General features: G+C 36.0%; 1 protein-coding gene across 7 annotated transcripts in view; it reads left to right on the top strand.

The window, feature by feature from the left end:
* COL24A1 (collagen type XXIV alpha 1 chain) overlaps positions 1-21,498 on the top strand; it is a 412,001-nt gene that overhangs the window by 329,961 nt on the left and 60,542 nt on the right. For all 7 annotated transcript variants that reach the window (XM_019837359.3, XM_045036125.1, XM_019837358.3 and 4 more), the window contains 4 exons: positions 8,659-8,712; positions 8,823-8,876; positions 15,596-15,649; positions 16,778-16,885. In XM_019837359.3, the coding sequence (XP_019692918.2) occupies positions 8,659-8,712; positions 8,823-8,876; positions 15,596-15,649; positions 16,778-16,885 (270 nt within the window). The remainder of the gene's footprint in view (positions 1-8,658; positions 8,713-8,822; positions 8,877-15,595; positions 15,650-16,777; positions 16,886-21,498) is intronic.

Raw genomic sequence — 21,498 nt, 5'->3', positions numbered from 1 at the left:
CCTGAGCCACCCAGGCACCCAGCGGATCATGTGGTTCTTATTCTTTCTTTTATTAATGTGATGTATCACATTGATTGATTTGTGGATATTGAGCCATTCCTGCATCCCAGGAATAAATCCCACTTGATCGTGGTGAATAATTCTTTTAATGTATTGTTTGATCCAGTTGGCTAGTATCTTTGTTGAGAATTTTTACATCAGTGTTCATGAGGGAAATTGGTCTGTAGCTCTCCTTTCTAGTGGGGTCTTTGTCTGGCTTTGGAATCAGGGTAATGCTGGACTCAGAATGAGTTTGGAAGTTTTCTTTCCATTTCTAGTTTTTGCAACAGTTTCAAAAGAATAGGCATTAACTCTTCTTCTTTAAATGTTTCCAGGTAAAATTCCAGGCTTTCCCCTGGAAAGCCATTTAGCCCTGGACTCCTTTTTGGGAGGCGGGGGGAGATTTTTGATTACTGATTCTATTTCTTTCCTGATTATAAGTCTGTTCAATTTTTCTATTTCTTCCTGTTTCAGTTTTGGTAGTTTATATGTTTCTAGGAATTTGTCCATTTCTTCCAAATTGCCCAATTTATTGACATATAATTGCTCATAATATTCTCTTATTATTATTTGTATTTCTGCAATGTTGGTTGTGATCTCCCTTCTTTCATTCATGATTTATTTGGGTCCTTTCCTTTTTCTTTTTGATCAAACTGGCTAGGAGTTCATCAATTTTGTTAATTCTTTCAAAAAATCAGCTCCTGGTTTCATTGATATGTTCTACTTTTTTTAAATTTCTGTATCATTGATTTCTGCTTTAATCTTTATTATTTCCCATCTTCTGCTGTTTTCAGGCTTGATTTGCTGTTCTTTTTCCAGCTCTTTAAGGTGTAAGGTTAGGTTGTTTATCTGAGATCTATCTTCCTTAGGAACACCTGGATTTCTATGTAGTTCCCTCTTATGACTGCCTTTTCTGCATCCCAGAGGTTTTGGGCTGTCATGTTATCATTTTCATTGACTTCCATGTACTTTTTACTTTCCTCTTTAATTTCATGGTTAACCCATTCATTCATTAGTAGAATGTTCTTTAATCTTCAAATATTCGTGGTCTTTCCAATTTTTTTTTTGTGGTTGATTTTGAGTTTCATAGTGTTGTGGTCTGAATATATGATCAGTCTGAATGTATGATCACAGTATGATCTTGATTTTTTGTTCTTCTTGAGGGCTGATTTGTGTCCCAGTATATGATCTGATCTGGAGAATGTTCCATATGCACTCAAGAAGAATATATATTCTGCTACTTTAGGATGAAATGTTCTGAATATATCTGTGAAGTCTATCCAGTCCAGTGTGTCATTCAGAGCCATTGTCTCCTTGTTGATTTTCTGCTTAGATGATCTTTCCATTGTTGTAAGTGGGGTGTTGAAGTCCCCTACTCTTATGGTATTATCATCAATGAGTTTCTTTATGTTTGTGATTAATTGATTTATATATTTGAGTGTTTTCACATTGGGAGCATAAGTGTTTACAACTGTTAGATCTTCTTGATGTATAGACCCATTAATTATGATATAATGCTTTTCTTCATCTCTTGTTAGTCTTTATTTTAAAATCTAGTTTGTCTGATATAAGTATGGGTGCCACAGCTTTCTTTTGGTGACTATTAGCATGATAGATGGTTCTCCATCTCTTTACTTTCAATCTGAAGGTCTAAAACTCTTGTAAATGACATATAGATGGATCTTGTTTTCTTATCCATTCTGATACCCTACGTCTTTTGATTGGAGCGTTTAGTCCATTAACATTTAGAGTGAATAGTGAAAGATACAAATTTAGTGCCATTGTGTTGCCTGTAGAGTTGGAGTTTCTGGTGATATTCTCTGGTCCTTTCTAATCTTCATTGCTTTTGGCCTTTTTTGTTTTGTGTCATCTTTTCTCCCCTCAGAGAGTCCCCCTTAAATTTTCTTTCAGGGCTGGTTTAGTTTAGTTAACTCCTTTAGTTTTTGTTTGTCTGAGAAACCCTTTATCCCTCCTTCTATTTTGAATGACAGCCTTGCTGGATAAAGAGTTCTTGGCTGCATATTTTGTCAACTTACCATGTTGAATACATCCCGCCACTCCTTTCTGGCCTGCCACGTTTCTGTGGATAGGTCTGCTGTGAACCCGATCTGTCTTCCCTTATAGGTGAAGGACTTTTTTTCCCTTGCTTTCATAATTCTTTTCTTGTTTGTGTATTTTGTGATTTCGATTATGATATGCCTTATTGATGGTTGGTTTTTGTTGAATCTAATGGGAGTTCTCTATGCTTCTTGGATTTTGATTTCTGTGTCTTTCCCCAGATTAGGAAAGTTTTCTGCTATAATATTCTCACGTAAACCTTCTACCCCTTTTTCTCTCTCTTCATCTTCTTGGACTCCTATGATTTGGATGTTATTCCTTTTTAGTAAGTCACTGTGTTCTCTAATTCTTGTATCATGCTTTTTTGCATTACCTTCCCTTTTTCTTTTTTCTTTTTTTTGCTTTATTATTCTCCATAATTTTGTCTTCTATATCGCTGATTCGCTGCTCTGCTTCATCCATCCTTGCCGTTGTGGCAGCCATCTGAGATTACATCTTGGTTATAACCTTTTTAATTTTGTCCTGACTAGATTTTACTTCTTTTATCTCTGCAGAAAGGGATTCTATGCTTTTTTCAACCCCAGCTAGTATTCTTATTATCATCGTTCTAAATTCTAGTTCAGACATCTTTCTTATATCTCTGTTCATTAAACCCTTGGCTGTCAATTCTTCCTGTTCTGTCTTTTGGGGTGAATTCCTTAGTTTTGTCATTTTGAAAGAAGAAAAAGAATTAATAAAGTAAAAAATAAAAATGAGAAAATGAGAAACAAAAAAATACATAAATAAAGGAAGCTAGATCCTAGGTGTGTTTTGGTGGTTGTTGAAAAATTTTGATATAATAGAGAAACAATAGGAAAGAAAATGAAAAAAATAGTAAGAAAAGTTTAAAAACATAAAAAACATGTATATAATAAAGTAGAATAAAATGAAATGAAGAAAGTGGAATAGAATAAAAAGATTTACAAAAAAACAAAAACATAGTAAAAAGACTTAAACATATTTTTTTAAAAAGAAAATAAAAATAATTTTTTCTCTTTCTCTATCCAAGAAAAAGAAAAGAAAGGAGAGGGGAAAAACAATTTAAACAAACACAGAAGCAAAAAAAGAATAGATAAACCAGGAAACAGAATGAAACCTGAATGAAGTTACATCCAGTTTCCCCTAGAACTCAAACTATGAAGCACTCTATACTCCATACACTAAGCACATGGAGTGACTTGTGCTGGTCTTCTAGGGGGCTGCACTTGGAGGTCACAGTTGGGTGGGACTTGTAACAGCTCCATTCTTCTTTAGGTGGCACTGCTCAGCTTACTGGGGTGGATTGGTGTGGCGTGCATGCCCATGTGCATGGGCAGGGGCAGTGGAAATGGCTTCACCTAACTTCCTAGTTTTTGGCACAGGAATTTTGTGCTCTCACCGACCCATAATCAAGAACCCCTCCTTTGTCTCAGGCTTCTGTCCATTCCCCACTGATACCCTGTCCATGTCCAAGTCATCAGCCTGTTAGGCAGCACCTCCCTCCTGAGTTTTATCTCAGATGGGGATGTGTTTCCAAACCCCTCATTTCAGAGAACCCTGCAGGTTGGACCCACTCTGACCCTCTGGGGGAATGTCTCACTGAGCAATGGCCAGCTTGCACCAGAATGTGTTCATGCAGTGGTGCAGCAGCAGAGGTTCAGAGATTATGGCAAATCACAATATACAGCCAGCGCCAGGTTTCACTGCACTCTGATGTCTTTGTCCCAATATCAGCAAACGAGGCTGCTCTCCAGAGTCCGCTGGGACCTTTGCCTGTGGGGAGGCCATATGGCCTCTACCAAATGCACTCAAAGCAGAGGAACCCCTTCTCCCCTTGTGACCCACAGACCCCTTGAACCTCGCTGTCTGCTCCTGGGGATTTACTCAAAACTAGAGCACTGCCAGGTATTGAGCTCCAGAACTTCCAACTCTGTGCTCCACTGTTTATAGATTCCTAATGGTATTGTAACCCTCTCCTTTCTCCCCAGCAGTGGTTTTTAAGAACAGATTTCTTGTTCAGTCCCTTGTCAGTGTTTCCACTCTTTCCAGCTACTTTTGGGGGGAGTGCTTTTCCTGTATGATCCTAGTGTGCTGCACTCTCCCCCTTTTCCTTTCTCTGTTCTCTGTCCAGAAAAACACCTCCTTACCCTCTGCAACTTTTTCTCCCCCAGTTCACCTCTTCGCACCATGTACCTGCCGAGTTCTGTGGCTCAAGTTATGCAGATTATTGTGTTAATCATCGGATCAATTTCCTAGGTGTTCAAAATGGTTTGGTGCTGATCTAGCTGCACCTCAGCGATGAGACAAGCTGAGAACTTCTATGCTGCTGCACCATTTTGGAAAACACCTTCCTTAGCCTTTTCTATGCATAACTTCACACATTCTCAGGAAAATCAAGTTCTTGCAATATCTTCTTTTGGCCTCTACCAACTGTGAAATCTTTGGTTGCTAAACTAGCAAATTTACTGGCAAACAAACAAATAGATATTCTTTTGGAAGAAGAAAAGAATCTCTTCATCTGGCTAGCAGAAGAGAAACCCTGCCTGTCTTATTCTGAATAGTCACACCTTATTCAGAAATCCTTCATCAGAGAACTTCTTCCTGGGCTCACTGTGGAATCAATTTCTCCTTCCTCATTCCACAAATATTCCTGATTATGTTTTCAGTTGTCAATATTTCATGAATTAGTTTGATCCACATCTTCCTTTATGTCTTATTCTATCCTATGTCCTTAGTCTTTAGAGGTCATTTTGTAATTTGTTGGTGGTTTTATTCGAAACAAGCCATCATGAACCAGGCAGCCATAATAATTTTATTACTTAGACATCTGAAAGCCATGAAATATCCACACTTGTGCCCTGCCAGGTTTTCCAAGCACAAGTTTGATTCATATGGGGGAACTGTGCTTCATTTATAGTTAGATTATTCTGTTGTAGCCTCAGGTGAAATTTTCAAATGTTTGTTTTTCTATCATTTTAAAGTGTATATACTATCATTTCACTGTGGTAAACTAATGATTAACATTATCGTCAACCCTTCTTTTAATTGTACTAAAATACACATAATATAAAATTTAACATTTTAACAATTCTAAAGTGTACAATTCAAAGATATTAGTACATTCCCAATATTGTACAACCATCACACGCTACATAGTTCCAGAACATTTACATTACCCTAAAAAGGAAGCCTCATACCCATTAAGCAGTCAGTCTGTATTTCTCCCAGGCTTTGGCAACCATTACTCTGCTTTCTGACTCTATTGAGTTATCTCTTCTGGATATTTCATATAAATGGAATTGTATAATATATAGCTTTTTGTGTCTGGCTTCATTTCACTTAATGTATTATATTGTAATCGATGTTGTAGAATGTTTTAGTACTCCATGCCTTTCTATGACTGAATGATTATCACCAATCTTTTTAAAAACATTTTTATATTTACAAATGTTCTTACAATTGTAGTGAGCTCACAGTTATCTTTTGGGATTAAAAAAATTGAATGATAATGTAGATTTTGCTTCCATTTTGCTGCGAAAAGTTAGAAATTTTTAAAAATCTTGTTCACCATCTTTTGTTCTCTTTTCCTCTTGAAGAAACTGAGAATTACAAAAGTCATGTGTCTTGCTCATTATCATCAATAAATACTTAGTAGTAAGTACTTAGTACTTATTAGGAATCATTATACATGACAGATCTTATGTGTCATGCATAATAAAATCTCTGTCCACTCATCATATATTTGAGTGTCTGACATAGGCCAGGAACAGAGCTAGAAGACATAAGTATAATACTGGATACCCCAGATACAGTACTTGCCTCTGTGGACATCACATGTAGAAGACATATAATAAGAACATTTAATCAGCATAAAAACAGATATAGTAAATTATAGTTGTCATCCAGAAAACTATACATCCCAAAGGTCGAGATAAATTCATGTAAGGCTTGAGAAAGAGAGAAAATATAGTGGGAATAAGCATATTATACTGTCAACATCTGCTTTTTAAAAATATGAGCAGAAATATACAAATACCCAAGATTAAATCAGACTAAATTTGTGTGAGATGAAGTCCTAGAAATACATGGAATAAATTACATTCTAGCTCAAACTCCATTTCACTTTGGTTTGGTCAGTTTTATCATCCTCCCCAAATTTGATCATATTCTTTCTATGTCTTCAATTCAGTGAATGCTACCATCAGACATTAAGGTATTCAAGCCAATAAATGAATAGTCCTTCTCTCTATCTTTCTGTCCATCTTTGTATCTCTCTGTCCCCCTCTGTCTATTGCTCTCTCTGTGTCCGTTTCCATTTCTCTCCTTTTGTTTTTTTCTGTCCCTTTATCTCTCTTGTTCTCTCCCTCCTCTCCCTTCTCTCTCCTCTCATATCTCAAATTTAATTGGCCACTTCTTTTGACCTTAGATAGCTCTGGAATCCAGCCATTTTGACCTACTTTAGTTTAGGTTTCATCATTTTTGTCTGAATTATTGTAATAGCTTCCAAACTAGACTCCCTATCCCTAGTCATAGCCCTCTCAAATCCATTCTCCACTTAACATGTTCTGTCAGATAAATCTTCATTTATTCCCCCATGCTATCCACTCTGCCAGAATATCTTCTTTTTACTTTACTGCCTGGAACACTCATCCTTCAAGATTCAGCTTATCATCACTTCCCTTATAAAATCCTTGACCATCTAACTCCCCTTCACCATTTAGCCCATCCCACTACTAATATCATCAGGCAAAGTCAATCACTTCCCAGAACCTTGCCTACATAACTTTATAATAATATTTACTACATCATATTTAATTTTTAACATTGCAGAAAATGGCCTTTCTCAATTTTTATTGAAATAGACAGAACTAGAGGAATTACAGTGAAACTTCTAGAAAGCAAGTTTGTTTTTAGTGAGATTTGTATCCAGACTTCACAAAACCAGGAGAAGCTATTGGCTATTTTATGACCATTCTAAAAAGGTCTTTATAAAACACAGACAAAAATGGTGGCAAAGTCACAACTGGCCATCATGATCTTGAGTTTTATAGTTTGCTTATCTGTTCACTCTCACTACGTTGTATAACTTCATCCTTTCACCAATCACTTCTCTCCTGAATTCTGCTTCATCAATGACTTATAATAGTCATATATACTTACACCACATTTCCTCTTGACTGACCTGATTCTGTTATTGTTGACTCTGCTCATGTTTTGCTAGTAAGGCCATGTGTGGTAATGGTATTCTCTTTAGTTATGGCCATGTTCTATAGAAAGCCTTCCAAACAGTCTTTGTCTCTTGGCAATGTTCACTCTGTTAAATAATTCTTTTTTTTTTTATCAGGAGGTTGAATCTTAAAACCACAAACAGTTGCCTCAAAGAATGCAAACAAAGAGAGCTTAAACTGATCTTTCTGTGAGATAAATATCATTAGTCTATATAGGCAATCCTTACTTCTCCTAGTCCAGAAAAAGGAGATGAGCCTACTAACTGTTTTTCCTATGGCATTCTTTCTGTAATACACAGAGTAGGAGGAAAGAAATTCTAAAGTGAAAAGGACGGTAGGGAAGGGGAAGAATGAGACTGCATGCAGAATTCTTTATGTATAATATGACATGCCTTTGGGTTGTTGCTAGTTTCTATTTACACACTTGAAAAGGGAAATGTGGTAGGTCAGCATTCCTTCCTAGGAGGACTAGGGTGATGACAGACTGCTGAATATCAAAGTCACTTGATGTGTCTTGGCATTATATACATTAATGACTCCCAATTTTCAATACTAAATTTATCCAAGTGGTATGAACTTAGTTTGTAAAAATGGAGACCATAGTACACTTCTACAATAGGAATAGGTTGAAAAAGGAAATTTGTTCTCAAACTTTTTATTTCTTTGGTTATTTACCGTCTTAGTTTCCTGACCAGAATTATTATAAACTGGGCGGTTTCAAACAACAGAAATTTATTCTCTCCCAGTTCTAAATACCAGAAATCTGAAACGATGGTGTTAACAGACCTTGCTCCCTCTGTAGTTTCTAGAAGAGAATTCTTCCTTTCCTCTTCTAGCTTCTGATGGCTGACAATGCTCCTTGTGGCTGCATAGCTCCAGTTTCTGCCTATGCCTTCACATGACCCTCTTCTTTGTTGTTTGTATCTATCTCTCTCTTCTAAGGGTACTTGTCATAGGCCATTCAGGATAATCTCTTTTTAAGATCATTAACTTAATGATATCTGCAAAGACCCTTTTTCCAAAAAAGATCATATTCACAGTCTGTGGGGTTTAGGGCGTAGAGATCTTTAGGTGTACTACCATTCAACCTACTATGTTGACCTATGTACAAAACAAAACAAAACTTTACAGGCTTTCTCAATTGTCATAATATCCAGTGGCTATTATGTTCTGTAATATTTCTGAAAAAGAATCATAATTTTTGATATTTAAATTGAATTTTGTAACATTTTGCTACCATTTTAAGTGATACTACCCTATTCTCTGAGTTGCATGTCTCTATTTACTCTAATAATATAATCTTTTCTATTCCTAGGGTCACATGGGTATACCAGGACCAAGAGGTGCTACTGGACAACAAGGGCCCCCAGTATGTTTTGAGAACGTTCTTTGTGATTCTGGCATTGAAAAAAATTAATGTTAATATATCTTATTTGGTGTCTGTTTTTTATGTGATTTCTCTTTCGTTTCTTATTAAAGGGTGAGCCAGGTGACCAGGGTGAACAAGGACTAAAAGGAGAGAGAGGATCTGAAGTAAGTTGAAATTATTTAAGATAATTTGAAACTTACTGTTGGTTTGAGAGAGCAGGGACATAGGAGCTGCTGTTTATCATAACTTAAGTGATCATTCACCCTTCCAGAGCAAGGATCACTGTAGGCCTCTAATCAGATTATTTGTCAATAATTGTGCTAAAACAAGATTATTGATTAAGTTCATGTGTTCTGACTGCCATCCACATTTCCCTTTACCAGCAGCCTTCTGGTAAAAATTGCTTAAGGTTGTCCCAAACTACTCCTCTTTCCTTGGGATTTCAAGCAGAAGTACCAATAGGCCTTAAGACCAGCATTGCAAAGTGAAACCCTATCAGTCAAACCTACTTAGTTGTTGTGGTAGAGTAGGGGGAGAAATAGTTTGACTATGTGACACAGACTCACCGTTTGTTTAAAACACTTTTTTTTTCCATAAGTCAGTTATCTGTTATAAAACAAACTAAAAATGTATTAGCTTATTGGATGTAGTCTCTTTCCCTGTGCACTGATAGATGTTGCCTCAACCTTACTGAAGGTTGTTGCCTTATAACTTGCTTTGTGATTTGTACCATCAGTTTACTGCTATCCTGCATTTCATGGCATTCTGATTTCACATGCTATTGATTTTAAATAGAATTCTTAAAAAAAATTTAGTGTAATTTTAATAATAAATTAGTTGAGAATGGATAAAAAGTAATGAATTTGAAACCACATTTCTTCTAATTTGTTAAGCAATCTTCACCCATACTTTGTGCTTCCTACTTAAAGGAGTAATAAAATTGAGTTGAATCTGGGGCGCCTGGGTGGCGCAGTCAGTTAAGCGTCCGACTTCAGCCAGGTCACGATCTCGCGGTCCGTGAGTTCGAGCCCCGCGTCAGGCTCTGGGCTGATGGCTCGGAGCCTAGAGCCTGTTTCCGATTCTGTGTCTCCCTCTCTCTCTGCCCCTCCCCCATTCATGCTCTGTCTCTCTCTGTCCCAAAAATAAAGTAAACGTTGAAAAAAAAAATTTAAAATTGAGTTGAATCTGATTTTACATAGGTGTTCACTCACCTTAAAGCCATTTTTGAATGGTCTTTACATCTACCTAATAACTCTTTGTCAGGTTCCTTAATAAATAAAAACTAATAAATAAAAAATAAAAATATCCCATGGAAGGCAAGCCTTAACAAGAGAAAACACACAGAGAGAAGATAATTGTCTCATTCACTTAGAATTTTTTAAAAGTTTATTTATTTATTTTGAGAGAGAGAGAGCACATGTGTGCATGAGTAGGGGAAGAGCAGAGAGAGGAGAGAGAATCCCAAGCAGGTTCTGAGCTATCAGCATATAGCCAGAAGCAGGGCTTGAACTCACAAACCATGAGATTATGACCTGAGCTGAAACCAAGAGTCGGACGCTTAACCATCTGAGCCACCCAAGCACCCCTCCTCCCCCGCTTAGAATTTTTAATACCAAAATTGGAAAAAGTAGTGGAAACAGCTAGGAACCTAGAATACTGCTACTGCCTTCTTGTGACTTGCATTAAGTGCCTAAGGATGCAAATGCTCCCCCAAGGTTTGATCCCAAAATTTCTCATCTCTTAGAATTAGTACTTTCATATTCTTAGTATTTTCTTTTTCTTTTTTGACATATCTCAGGAAGAAGAAATGTTTTGGTATTTATTAGTATCTGTTAAAATTATGCCAGTGAAAATCATATATTCTTACTAAACAACTAGATATCCAACCTACGTGGTCAACTTACCCTGGGTATCAGAGCCAAAAGATTCTGAGAAGCCATGGTTTAAATTCTGTATAATTCAAGGGAATTGGTTCTTTCCTGCCTTGGCCAATGCTGACATACAGTTCAAGGTTACATTAAAAGCCTCTTAGGCGCTCCTGCGTGGCTCAGTCGGTTAAGCGTCTGACTTCAGCTCAGGTCATGATCTCAGGTTTGTGAGTTCAAGTTCATGATCTTGCAATAGGTGAGTTCAAGCCCTGCTTCGGGCTCTTTGCTGACAGCTGGGAGCCTGGAACCTGCTTCAGATTCTGTGTCTCCTTCTCTCTGTTCTGCCCCTGCTTGTGCTCTCTCTCTCTGTCAAAAATAAATAAACATTTTTAAAAAAGAATTTAAAATAGTAATAATTGCTACAAGAATAATCATTGACCATGTATTATTCACTAGGGACACCTTCAGTGGTCAGGTGGATCCTGTCCAATTACTGTCTTCTTGTTTTTACAAAGCTTTAAGTTTGTTTTTTAGATTTAGAAATGGCCCTTTAAAATCATCTGGACCACCCTCTCATTTTACAGAGGAAGAAATTTAAGCCTCAGACAGATTGAGTTACCTAAGATCACAGAATTAGTTAACAGAACTAACAATAGAAACTTTATTTCTTGACTCCCAATATTATACAAAAGCCTGCTATTACTTTGAAATCTTTTATGATTAATTTTACTTAACCATCTAACTTATTCATTGGGCTCCCATTCATGACACAGTAGAGAGAAAGAACAAGTCAAAGCCAATAGCAGAACCACTACATTTTCAAAAAGACTTTTGTAATTTAAATGTAGTGAACTGTCCTATAATGGCTTTCCAAGACTAAGACTCAAGCCAAAATCTTATTTTTCTTCCAAAACAAAATTCCAGATTTTAGTGAATTGAAATTTCTTGGTTAGAGAAAAAAAAGAAGAGAGAGAAAGAGTATAATTATTGCCTAACTCTAAATCTGTGTTTGTATTGTAAATCTGTCCTAACAAAGCTAGAACTAGCTAAGTATTGAGGTAACTATCCTTCAACTTCATTTGAATAACAGGTTTTGGACTATGATGACACATTTTTAAAATGTCCAGTATCAAATAGGAAAAGCAAACGATTTTTATTTGTAGTCTTTAGAGTGAGCATAAAATTGTGCTTTTTCTTTTGTCTGGCTTAGCTTTGAAAAACATGATGGCCTATTTGAAATCAGATCCATTTAAAACAGTAAAGTCTATTTATTGATTTATGAGGTACTTAATATTTAAATAGAATAACATGAGTAAGTTAAGTTTGAAAGTAGCATTAGAATACTTCTAGCTTACTATAGTTGAGTTCTGGGTATTAGTTGAAGAGTGACTTTCTTTTCCTTCTTATGATAGCAACTCAGTCATGTACCAACACCTCATATAACAACATATTATCTTTGTCTTTGGCCCAAATCTATAATTTCCTACAAATAAGAGACTACCTCTCCGTAGGATTAATGTTTAGTAATGCCTGGCTCTTAATTTAGTTATAAGCCAAAAATTCCATTTTGAGATTTTTTTTAATGTGCAGTTTTTCTAAAGTATCAGTGTTCTACACTTTATTGATCTTTATACATTTAAAATCTCCACTGTTAGACTATGGCTTTTCTAGCTGGCCTGCTTCCTTTTAGTATGATGACAATAATTGTAATAAGGAAATCTTTCCTGATTTGAACATCTCAAAACAGCAGACATTACAGTTTTGTTATTTGTTAAATACTTTTTGTCTTCAATAGGCAGATTTTACCACAATTGTCCTATTACAAGTAGCAAAGTATACTTCAAAAATAATTTTTATAGTCATACTTTTTCTTTTGTGTTATTCTATTGGAAGCTGCTTCCTGATGCCCATCCAGGTCTGATTAACATCCTAGTTTTCATGATAACAGACCCATACATGTAGATTTCAGTGCACAACATTTAGCTTTTCTGAAATAATCCCCAACATAATGGTCAGCCCAAAATGTAATCAGTCTGTGATGATATGTGAATCTCTTTGTTTTTATTTTGTTATATAAGCATTTGGAGTAAAGCCATTACTCACAAGCATAGTATGTCTGAACCTTAAGTCACAAACTCAGGTATACTAAAAATATAATTTTGTTTATGTTCTTTATGATGGAACTTAACATCCATCCTGAGTGCCCATCCTGCCTGGTGGTAGAAACCTAATTGGTAGAACATTCTAGTCAATTAACTGTCTTTAACTCCATCCATACAAATATCCTGCGTTTGATTTAGAGTTTTCCTATTCATTCTCTTGTCAAGTCTGCAGTTACATTCTGGGTGGCAGTGGTGGGGAAGAGGAATGGAAGGTGAGTTTGGTCTTCAGTCATTTATTTACACCAGTATACACTGAAATGCACATCATCCATTTAGGTCCTTAGTAGCCATCATCCCACCATGTTGACATCTACCTTGGCCCTCCTTGCAGAAGTTCTTTAATCCATGCTGGCATGTATAGCTATTTTCTGTGTACAGAAAAGATACAAAGTCTCTTTTATATAGGCCTTTAAGAGCTATCTGCTTCTGTTCTTGGCCACGTGGAAATGTATTCTGCTAATCCCCATACCATGCTGGGTGCTCGTGGGACTCAGACTTTCTCAAGCCCACCAGCCTAGACATCCCAATGTAGAAATTTCTACTCTGCTGCTGACACTCAGTGCAGTTCATGTGGACTTCTAAATGAGGACTTTAGTCTCCCTAGCCATTGTCTCTGTGCCCAAATTCCCATACTTATCTGAGGGTATTATTGCTTCCCCCACACCAGGACTTGAGGGCAGAGTGAGGTATAAAGGGCCCTTCTCAGAGATTCCTGTCAGTGTCAAACAATCTTGCTTCTCTTATGCTTTTGTTTTTACCTTTCACCAACTTGAAGATATTTATATCCCCTTAAGTAGAAAAATTTTTCTCTTATACTATTATAATTCTAAATCTGTTCTTTATGGCATAAATTGTATGACTGGACTCCTTTGTCACCTTGGTTTTGATACTCAAATGTAGAGTTTTCATATTTAAAAATCATTTTTTTTCGGTTGAGCATCCAACTTTAGCTGGGGCCCTGATCTCACAGTTTGTGGGTTCCAGCCTCATGTCAGGCTTTGCGCTGACAGCACAGAGCCTGTTTCAGATTCTCTGTCTCCCTCTCTCTCTGCCCCTTCCCTTCTCATGCTCTCTCTCTCTCAAAGATAAATAAACATTGGGGGAAAAGTTATAAAATTTAATAAAAAATAAAAATTAGGCTTTCTTTTTAAAAATGTATTCTTCTCAAAATATTATATCCTTCTAAAATTATTACCTCACCATGAGTTTCAGAAGACTATGTTGAAATCCATAAGCTAAGGAAACGTCTATTTCGAAAATCTAAAATCTAGAGCAGGTCTATCACTTTGCATAAAAAAAAATACTGTGAAGGAAAAAATACTCTGGCTAACATATTTGAATATTATCATAGTTCATATACTATTTAATTAGTGCTATTAGAGATACCTGAAATCACAATTTTTTCAGTATTTAAAATCTTGTAGTTTTATTTTATTTCTTTATTGTGTCCTAAAAGGTATATTTTATTTTAGAGAGCATATGTTCCAGAAATTTCTTCTCCTTCAACTTAACTCAGATCATCTACTGTTTCATTTTCTGGTTTCCTCACCCTTAGAAAGACTTTATATTAGTGACCTTTTAAGTCAAGTAAAGTAGTTCTCCAAGTTGGAGGTAGAACTCTTGTTCCATATAGCTTCCCATTATCAAATTCTAACAAAGATTTTTATCTCTTATACAAAATGCCCTTTTTTTCTATTACTACATATACTATTTCTTCTTAAAATATTAAGTTCAGGGGCGCCTGGGTGGCGCAGTCGGTTAAGCGTCCGACTTCGGCCAGGTCACGATCTCGCGGTCCGCGGGTTCGCGCCCCGTGTCGGGCTCTGGGCTGATGGCTCCGAGCCTGGAGCTTGTTTCCGATTCTGTGTCTCCCTCTCTCTCTGACCCTCCCCCGTTCATGCTCTGTCTCTCTCTGTCCCAAAAATAAATAAACGTTGAAAAAAAAATTAAAAAAAAATATATTAAGTTCATTTTCAGAAGATGTAATATGTTATGAAATTATTTACTTTGTTGTTCTCAAATTGAATCTTTGGCACAATTTATCTGAAATTTGAATAACTTAACATCCCGTTTTGGTGGAATTATCCTGTTTGTGACAACTTTTGATGACTTCTGAGAAATGTGTCTGGTAATGACAATATGCTTCTTTTTCTTATTTGTGAACTAGGTCACTCTTTTCCACATTTTCCTTTTTAAAATAATTTTAGGATATCATCACAATAATGGCATGATTTGCAAGGGCAAAATTCCTAACTATCCTGGCAGACCAGTTACTGCTGAATCAATTATGATTTAAAACATCTCCCACATGGAAAAACAAAGAGTTCCGTGGGAAATAAATATCTTTTCTTTGATTCACAAGTATGTTCTTGTCTATGCTTCCAGATAAGCACATTTTAGGCTATTGGTTCATGTCCCTTACTACACTGTGAGTGCCTTGAGATCAGTAACTGTGACTTTGCACTCCCAACAGAGCACAGAATACCTGATACGTAAAACTTGGTAAATGTTTACTGAATTAATAAATCACTTTGCCACTTTCAATAGGAAGACAAAGGCTCTGTCTGAAAAGGTGGACATTTATTAAATAATATTTAGTTCCCTTTTAGAGCCAGTATTTAAATTTTTACACCATAGAATTTGGAGCTAGATGGAAATTCATAGATTATCTGGTCAAACTCTCATTTTCAGATAAAGAAAATGACTCCCAGGGAGGTTAAATGACAATCTCAACGATATACAGCTAGTTAGTGGCATTACGTGCTGTGGCATCCAGGTCTCAGGGTTCTTTTCTATGCCTTCAGTTTAATTAAGTTTATTACAATTAATTACAGCTGTGCTTCACATTTTTAGGGTCCTAAAGGGAAAAAAGGCACTCCTGGCCCTGCTGGGAAACCTGGGATTCCTGTAAGTAATAGACCCTTTTCATCTTTCTTGTTTTTCTAAATAGAATTGGCAACTTCAGCAAGCAGAAAGGTTTGGGGCCAATTATGACAAGTGTTGGATAAATCAGCTTGTCTTCAAAAAATAATTTAAGCCCACGCTGGAACACAGAGGGAACAAAATATGACCATGAGTTCAAAACCAAGCTTGCTGTACAAATACAAGTCTCAGCAATTGAAGGATGCTATTTTCCGGTGTTATGGAGCTCTCTCTGTGGACTCATGCTACTCTCTGATCATGAACCACTGAAAACAGGGAACTGGAAATATAACTAAATGATTGGTGAGAAAGGTCAGAGATCTTCAAGCATGAATAAAAAGCCTAAGCTGGATTGTAATGGAAGGACTCAGCCTCTCAGTTCCCTGGCAAGTAGAACAGAAAGTCTTAGAAAAGAATGTTTTAAATCATTTCATCACAGAATAAAGATTGATTTTACCTTAGCCATCAGCTTCCTCTAGGCAGGCAAGTATGTGTTGACTGGCTTATTAGCAGAGACTTACTTCCTGCTGGTCTTCCCCAGCCAAGGGCGAGATGTCTACTTTGGGTGGCCTGTGTTGGCTCAAAAAAGAAGAGAAAATGAACACAAAATATAAGCACATTCAGACCAGAGATTCATATAGGTAATATCCACTTACCCAAGAGTAGAAAAAAAATGTTCAGACCTTTATTCAGTCATATAATCATCTATTTCAAAATGATAACAAAAAGAACTGTAATTTGTTTCTTGAGAAAATAATATGGCATGAGGTTTTGCAGATAGTAAATGATAGCTGTTTCCTATGCTGACAGATGCATATAGCTGACTTTTCACCATAGCTGGGTAAAGCATGGGCCAGTACAATGGAAAGTATCAGAGAATTACACTAAAGCTGAAAAGCTTACACAGCACATTTTAGTTAGCTTGGTGGCATTTCTGTTTAGGGAACTTTTAAAGAGTTACCTGATCTGTGGAATCCAAAAAGGAATTCAGGAAACAGGAAAATTTACCCTGGGGTAGGGTATTAAAAATGTAAACATCCCCCTCCCAAAGGTAATTGTCATTTAAACATTTGTACAGCATCTGTCTATAATCCATGTAATTTAATTACCAAGGGTCTTCCAGGCCTACCTGGGCCAAAAGGCATGCAAGGATACCATGGAGCCGATGGCATTTCAGGAAACTCTGGAAAAGTTGGGCTACCAGGAAAACAGGGACTTCCCGTGAGTAGAATGAATATCTCTTTACTTTTTATTTCTTATTTATAAGTGTCTTTTTGCTAGACCATATATATTTTAGCTTTCTTAGTTTTGATACTGTCTCAGATTAGCCAATCACTGCTTTAATAGTTGTTTTGGAATTATGTTTATGATCTCCAGGGAATGTCAATGAGTACATTCTCTTGCATATTTTATATCTAATAACTCATACATAATATATGCCATTTTTGCACATATAAAAGCTTATCAATAAGAACCATAAAGAAGCACAATTTTAGGGACTACACAACCCAACTGTGTTTTGAGTTCATCAAATATCTTAAGCCACCTTTGGAACATTGAAGGCAGCTTTTGTACTACAAAGCAGAGTTCAGTAGTTGCAACAAAGACCAATGGCCTCATAAAATCTAAAATATTTACTCTCTTGCCTTCTACAGAAAAAAATTGTTCTGGTCTGTTTGTATTGTCACACTGTTCTTATTCTATGGCTTTGCAATGTGTCCTCATATTTAATGGGGCAAGTTCTCCTTCTTTGCACTTCTACCCCATACATTTGAGATTAGATTTGCTGAGTTTCTCTAAAAACAAAACAAAAACTTGAATTGTCATTGCGTTTGTCTTGAATTTATAGCTTTATTGGGAGAAAATTCATAACTTACCATTTAGTTAATCAAACAGATGAAATATTTATTCTTATAATTTTCTATTGTCCTATAATGAAATATTTCCATAATAATAACAGCAAAAGTTCATATAATGCTAACTATGTGCCAGGTACCATGATAAAGTGTTTGACTACATCAACTCACTTAATCTTTACAATCTTATAATTACAATAATTACGATCCTCATTTTATGCATCTAGAAACTGAGGTCAATTATACCTCAGTTAAAAAAAAAATACATTCATACCTACATACATTCTGAGGCACTGAGATTATCACTTTCAAGTGTCTCATAGCTAAAAGACAGCCTAACTCCATATTCTTTGCTCTTATCAATATGGAGTATTGCTTCTTAATAAAGACTTTGTGTATTATTTTTTATTTTATTTTCTAGTTAGTTATTACTTGTTTAAAGAATGTCACTAATTCAGGTTATATTCTATACAACTGGATTTTTTTAAATTTCTAATAATTTGCTTTTGTTTCTATTGGATTTTTAAGACAGATAATATCACCTTCAAATAATGGCAGATTGATCTCTTTCCTTACACTCACTTCTTTTTCCTTCCACATAAGTTGGTAGGGACCTTCAATACTATGTTAAACAGTAGTAGCAATAGGGGACATTCTTCTACTGCACAGATCTTAGAGAACGCATCTAAAATTTCTCCATTAAGAATATTTGCCATCTTAATTCTGTCTTTTCCTTGTCTTATACTGTCTTATTTCTTTTCTGTCTTCTTTTTTTTCTTTCCTGATTTCTACTGGATACACTAAATTTTCTTTTGCTGGTTTAAAAATTGCCCTTTCTTGGGGTGCCTGGGTGGCTCAGTCAGTTAAGCATCTGACTTCCGCTCAAGTCATGATCTCCTGGTCCATGGGTTCGAGCCCCACGTCGGGCTCTGTGCTGACAGCTCAGAGCCTGGAGTCTGCTTGGGATTGTGTCTCCCTCTCTCTACCCACCCCCGACTTGTACTCTGTCTCTCTCTCAAAAATAAATAAACATTTTTCAAAAATAAAATAAAAGTTGCCCTTTCTTTTTTGATTGATGTTTTGTACCAGTTGCACTGAACTTAAGAACCAAATATGTATATATTGGTATGTATTAAATGTATTGATTTGTTAAATGTATCACTATCTGTATTTCTAACAAAACAAGCACTTTTATGTCCTCTCATTTCCTTTTGTCTCTATAAACTACTCTTTGCCTTCATCACTTTTTGATATTGCCTTGATTTTACTTTTAGTTTTTATGCATTTACTTTCTCTTTTTATTTCCATTGCTTCTTTCTTGAGTAATAATCAAGCTATTTGATCACTATTACTTTCAATATCTCTTATAGACTCTCCTGAATTTGTTTCTATTATTATTTCAGTACTTCCTCCAAAAAGTATTTCCAGTGTAGGTATTTGTGAGACTAACCATTGAGGCCTCATATTCCTACAGATATCTCACATATATATGACAAATTCAATACTGTACTGGAGGTTCTAATCAATTAAGTAAGGTTCTAGTGAGGGTAATAAAAACAAGTAAAATGGAAGAAATAAAACTCTCTTTATTCATAGACAACATGATCATCTATGTAGAAAATCTTTAAGACTCTACAGGAAAAAAATAAGTAAATTTACTAGAGTTGCAGGTTGTTAGATCAGTATACAAATTTCAATTGTATTTCTATACACTAACAATGAACAATCAGAAAGTAACATTTAAAAAACAGTAGTGACAATAGTGCCAAAATGGGATAACATGACCACAAAAATGTGCAAATCTATATGCTGAAAACTATAAAACATTTCTGACAAAAGTTAAAGTAGAGCTAAATAAGTGGCATATATACCATGTTCATTGATCAGATACCATTAAGACATCAATTACCTATACATTTGCAGTGTCTTAAAACTTTAAACATACTTATCATATGACCCAGCCTTTCTACTCTTAGCCAAAAGAAATGAAAACATGTATCTACACAAAAACTTGTCCATGAATATTCATAGCACTTATCTTTGTAATAGCCCTAAACTGGAAATAACCCAAATGTTCTTCAAGAGGTGTCTGGCTAAACAAATTGTGGTATGTTTGTACAATGAAATACTAGTTTGCAATAAAAAGAATGAGCTACTGACACATGCTATAGCATGAGTGAATCTCAAAATATATATGCTGAGTGAAGAAAAAGAGACAAAAAAGGGCACATACTGTATGATTCTACTTATGTAAAATCCTAAAAATTGCAAACTAATCTGTAGTGACAGAAAGCAAATCGGGGGTATCCTGTAGATGGGAGTGCTAGAGGTGTGAGAAGGAGGGCTTACCAAAGGAACGCTTTTGGGGGAGGGGGCAGATATATTATCTTGATTGTGATGATGGTTTTATAAATGTGTGAAATCTTTTATGCTGACTTATCAAATTATGTACTTTGCAATTTATGTCAGTAAAGTGGCTTGATATGAGAGGGTAGGGAGAAAGAGAGAGATGACACTGAAGAATAAGTAGGAGTTAATAAATTAGGAATGATTACTGTGAGTGAGGAAAGCCTGAAAGAAACATTCTATGCAGAGATGACAGCATATACAAAGCTAAGAAGAACATAGTGTGTTTGAAAAACTAGAACATTAGCAATTATGGCTAAAGTTTAGTGAACAAGATGTATGCTGATACAGTTTGATGCCATTGAAGTACACAAGAGCCACATCATGTAAATATTGAAGGACACATTAAGGATATTGAGCATTATGTGAAGATACTAGTACCCCGTTGAAGTTAGGAGGGACATTATCCCAATTTTTCCATTTTTAAAGGACTCGCTCTGGCTTCATTATGGAAAATGGATTGAAAGGGGCAAGCATAGATACAGGCGACTGATAAGAAGACTATTTATTGCAATATTTCAGGCTGCATATCTTCATGGTTTGGACTAGACTAGTGAAGTGGAAATGGAAAGAAGTGGGTGGATTTAGTGGTATTTTGGAGGTAGTTTTTACAGTACTTGATATTTGGTTAAGGGAGGTAAGGGAAGGAGAGGGATGTCAAGGATAACTTCCAAATTTCTAACTTGTGCAAGTTCCTAACTTGGTGCATTATACTGCCCGTCATGAAAAAAAGCAAACAGTGAAGGAAGCCCAAATTTTATGGGTAACGTTATGACATTTAGGCAATTAGATATTCTGGCCTAGAGCTCAGAGAGAATGTCAGATATAAATGTGAGAGTCATCAGCATATAGAAATGTACTTAATCAGAGTCATGTTAGAAAGTAGATGAAATACTCTACTTTTGAATTTTGAAAAAAATATTTTGAAATGAAGAAAGGGTTAAGACATCCAGTAAGGGATGTTGGGAGAATCCAGAGACTATCAACAGTAGGATGTGGTTACTGTCCTTAGACCTGAAAGGTTAAAGGAAAGAAATAATGTCAAGTCGAGAGCCAAGCTGAGGGCTAGAGCTGTGGGAAAAGGGGCACCTTACGGGAGCTGTATTTGAACGTAACCTAGCCACTGACAGAATGTCAAAGCCAGGAGGAAATGGAAGAAATAAATATAGTACTCCTTTCTTCTCTAATATCCTAGAGATATGTACCCCATTGGCCAACCCCAACTGAAAGTGAAGAGAGGACAAGGGAACCCAGATGATAACAGTCCATGAAGGTCAAATTCCCAGGACAAACAGCAAGATAGAGAAGCGACAGTGAATAGATTTGGGGAACAAATGAAGAAACATACAAATATTAAATAAACGATGGAAAGAAGGTCTGGTACTGAGCTGTAAGGATTTCTATCATTTAGAAATCAGGTAAAGAAGGAAGAGGAGACTATAAAGGAGACTGAAATGGAGTGATCATAATAGGTAGGAGAAAAAGAATGTAATGTCATAGAAACTCAGGAAAAAAAATATTTCAAGGAAAAAGTCATCAACTAGATCTAATAATCCTGAGAGATTGTGATGG

The sequence above is a fragment of the Felis catus genome, chromosome C1 (assembly GCF_018350175.1).
Source record: "Felis catus isolate Fca126 chromosome C1, F.catus_Fca126_mat1.0, whole genome shotgun sequence".
Taxonomy (NCBI): Eukaryota; Metazoa; Chordata; class Mammalia; order Carnivora; family Felidae; genus Felis; species Felis catus.
Note: the sequence above shows the minus strand (reverse complement) of the source record. Positions and strands in the feature narration are given on the sequence as shown.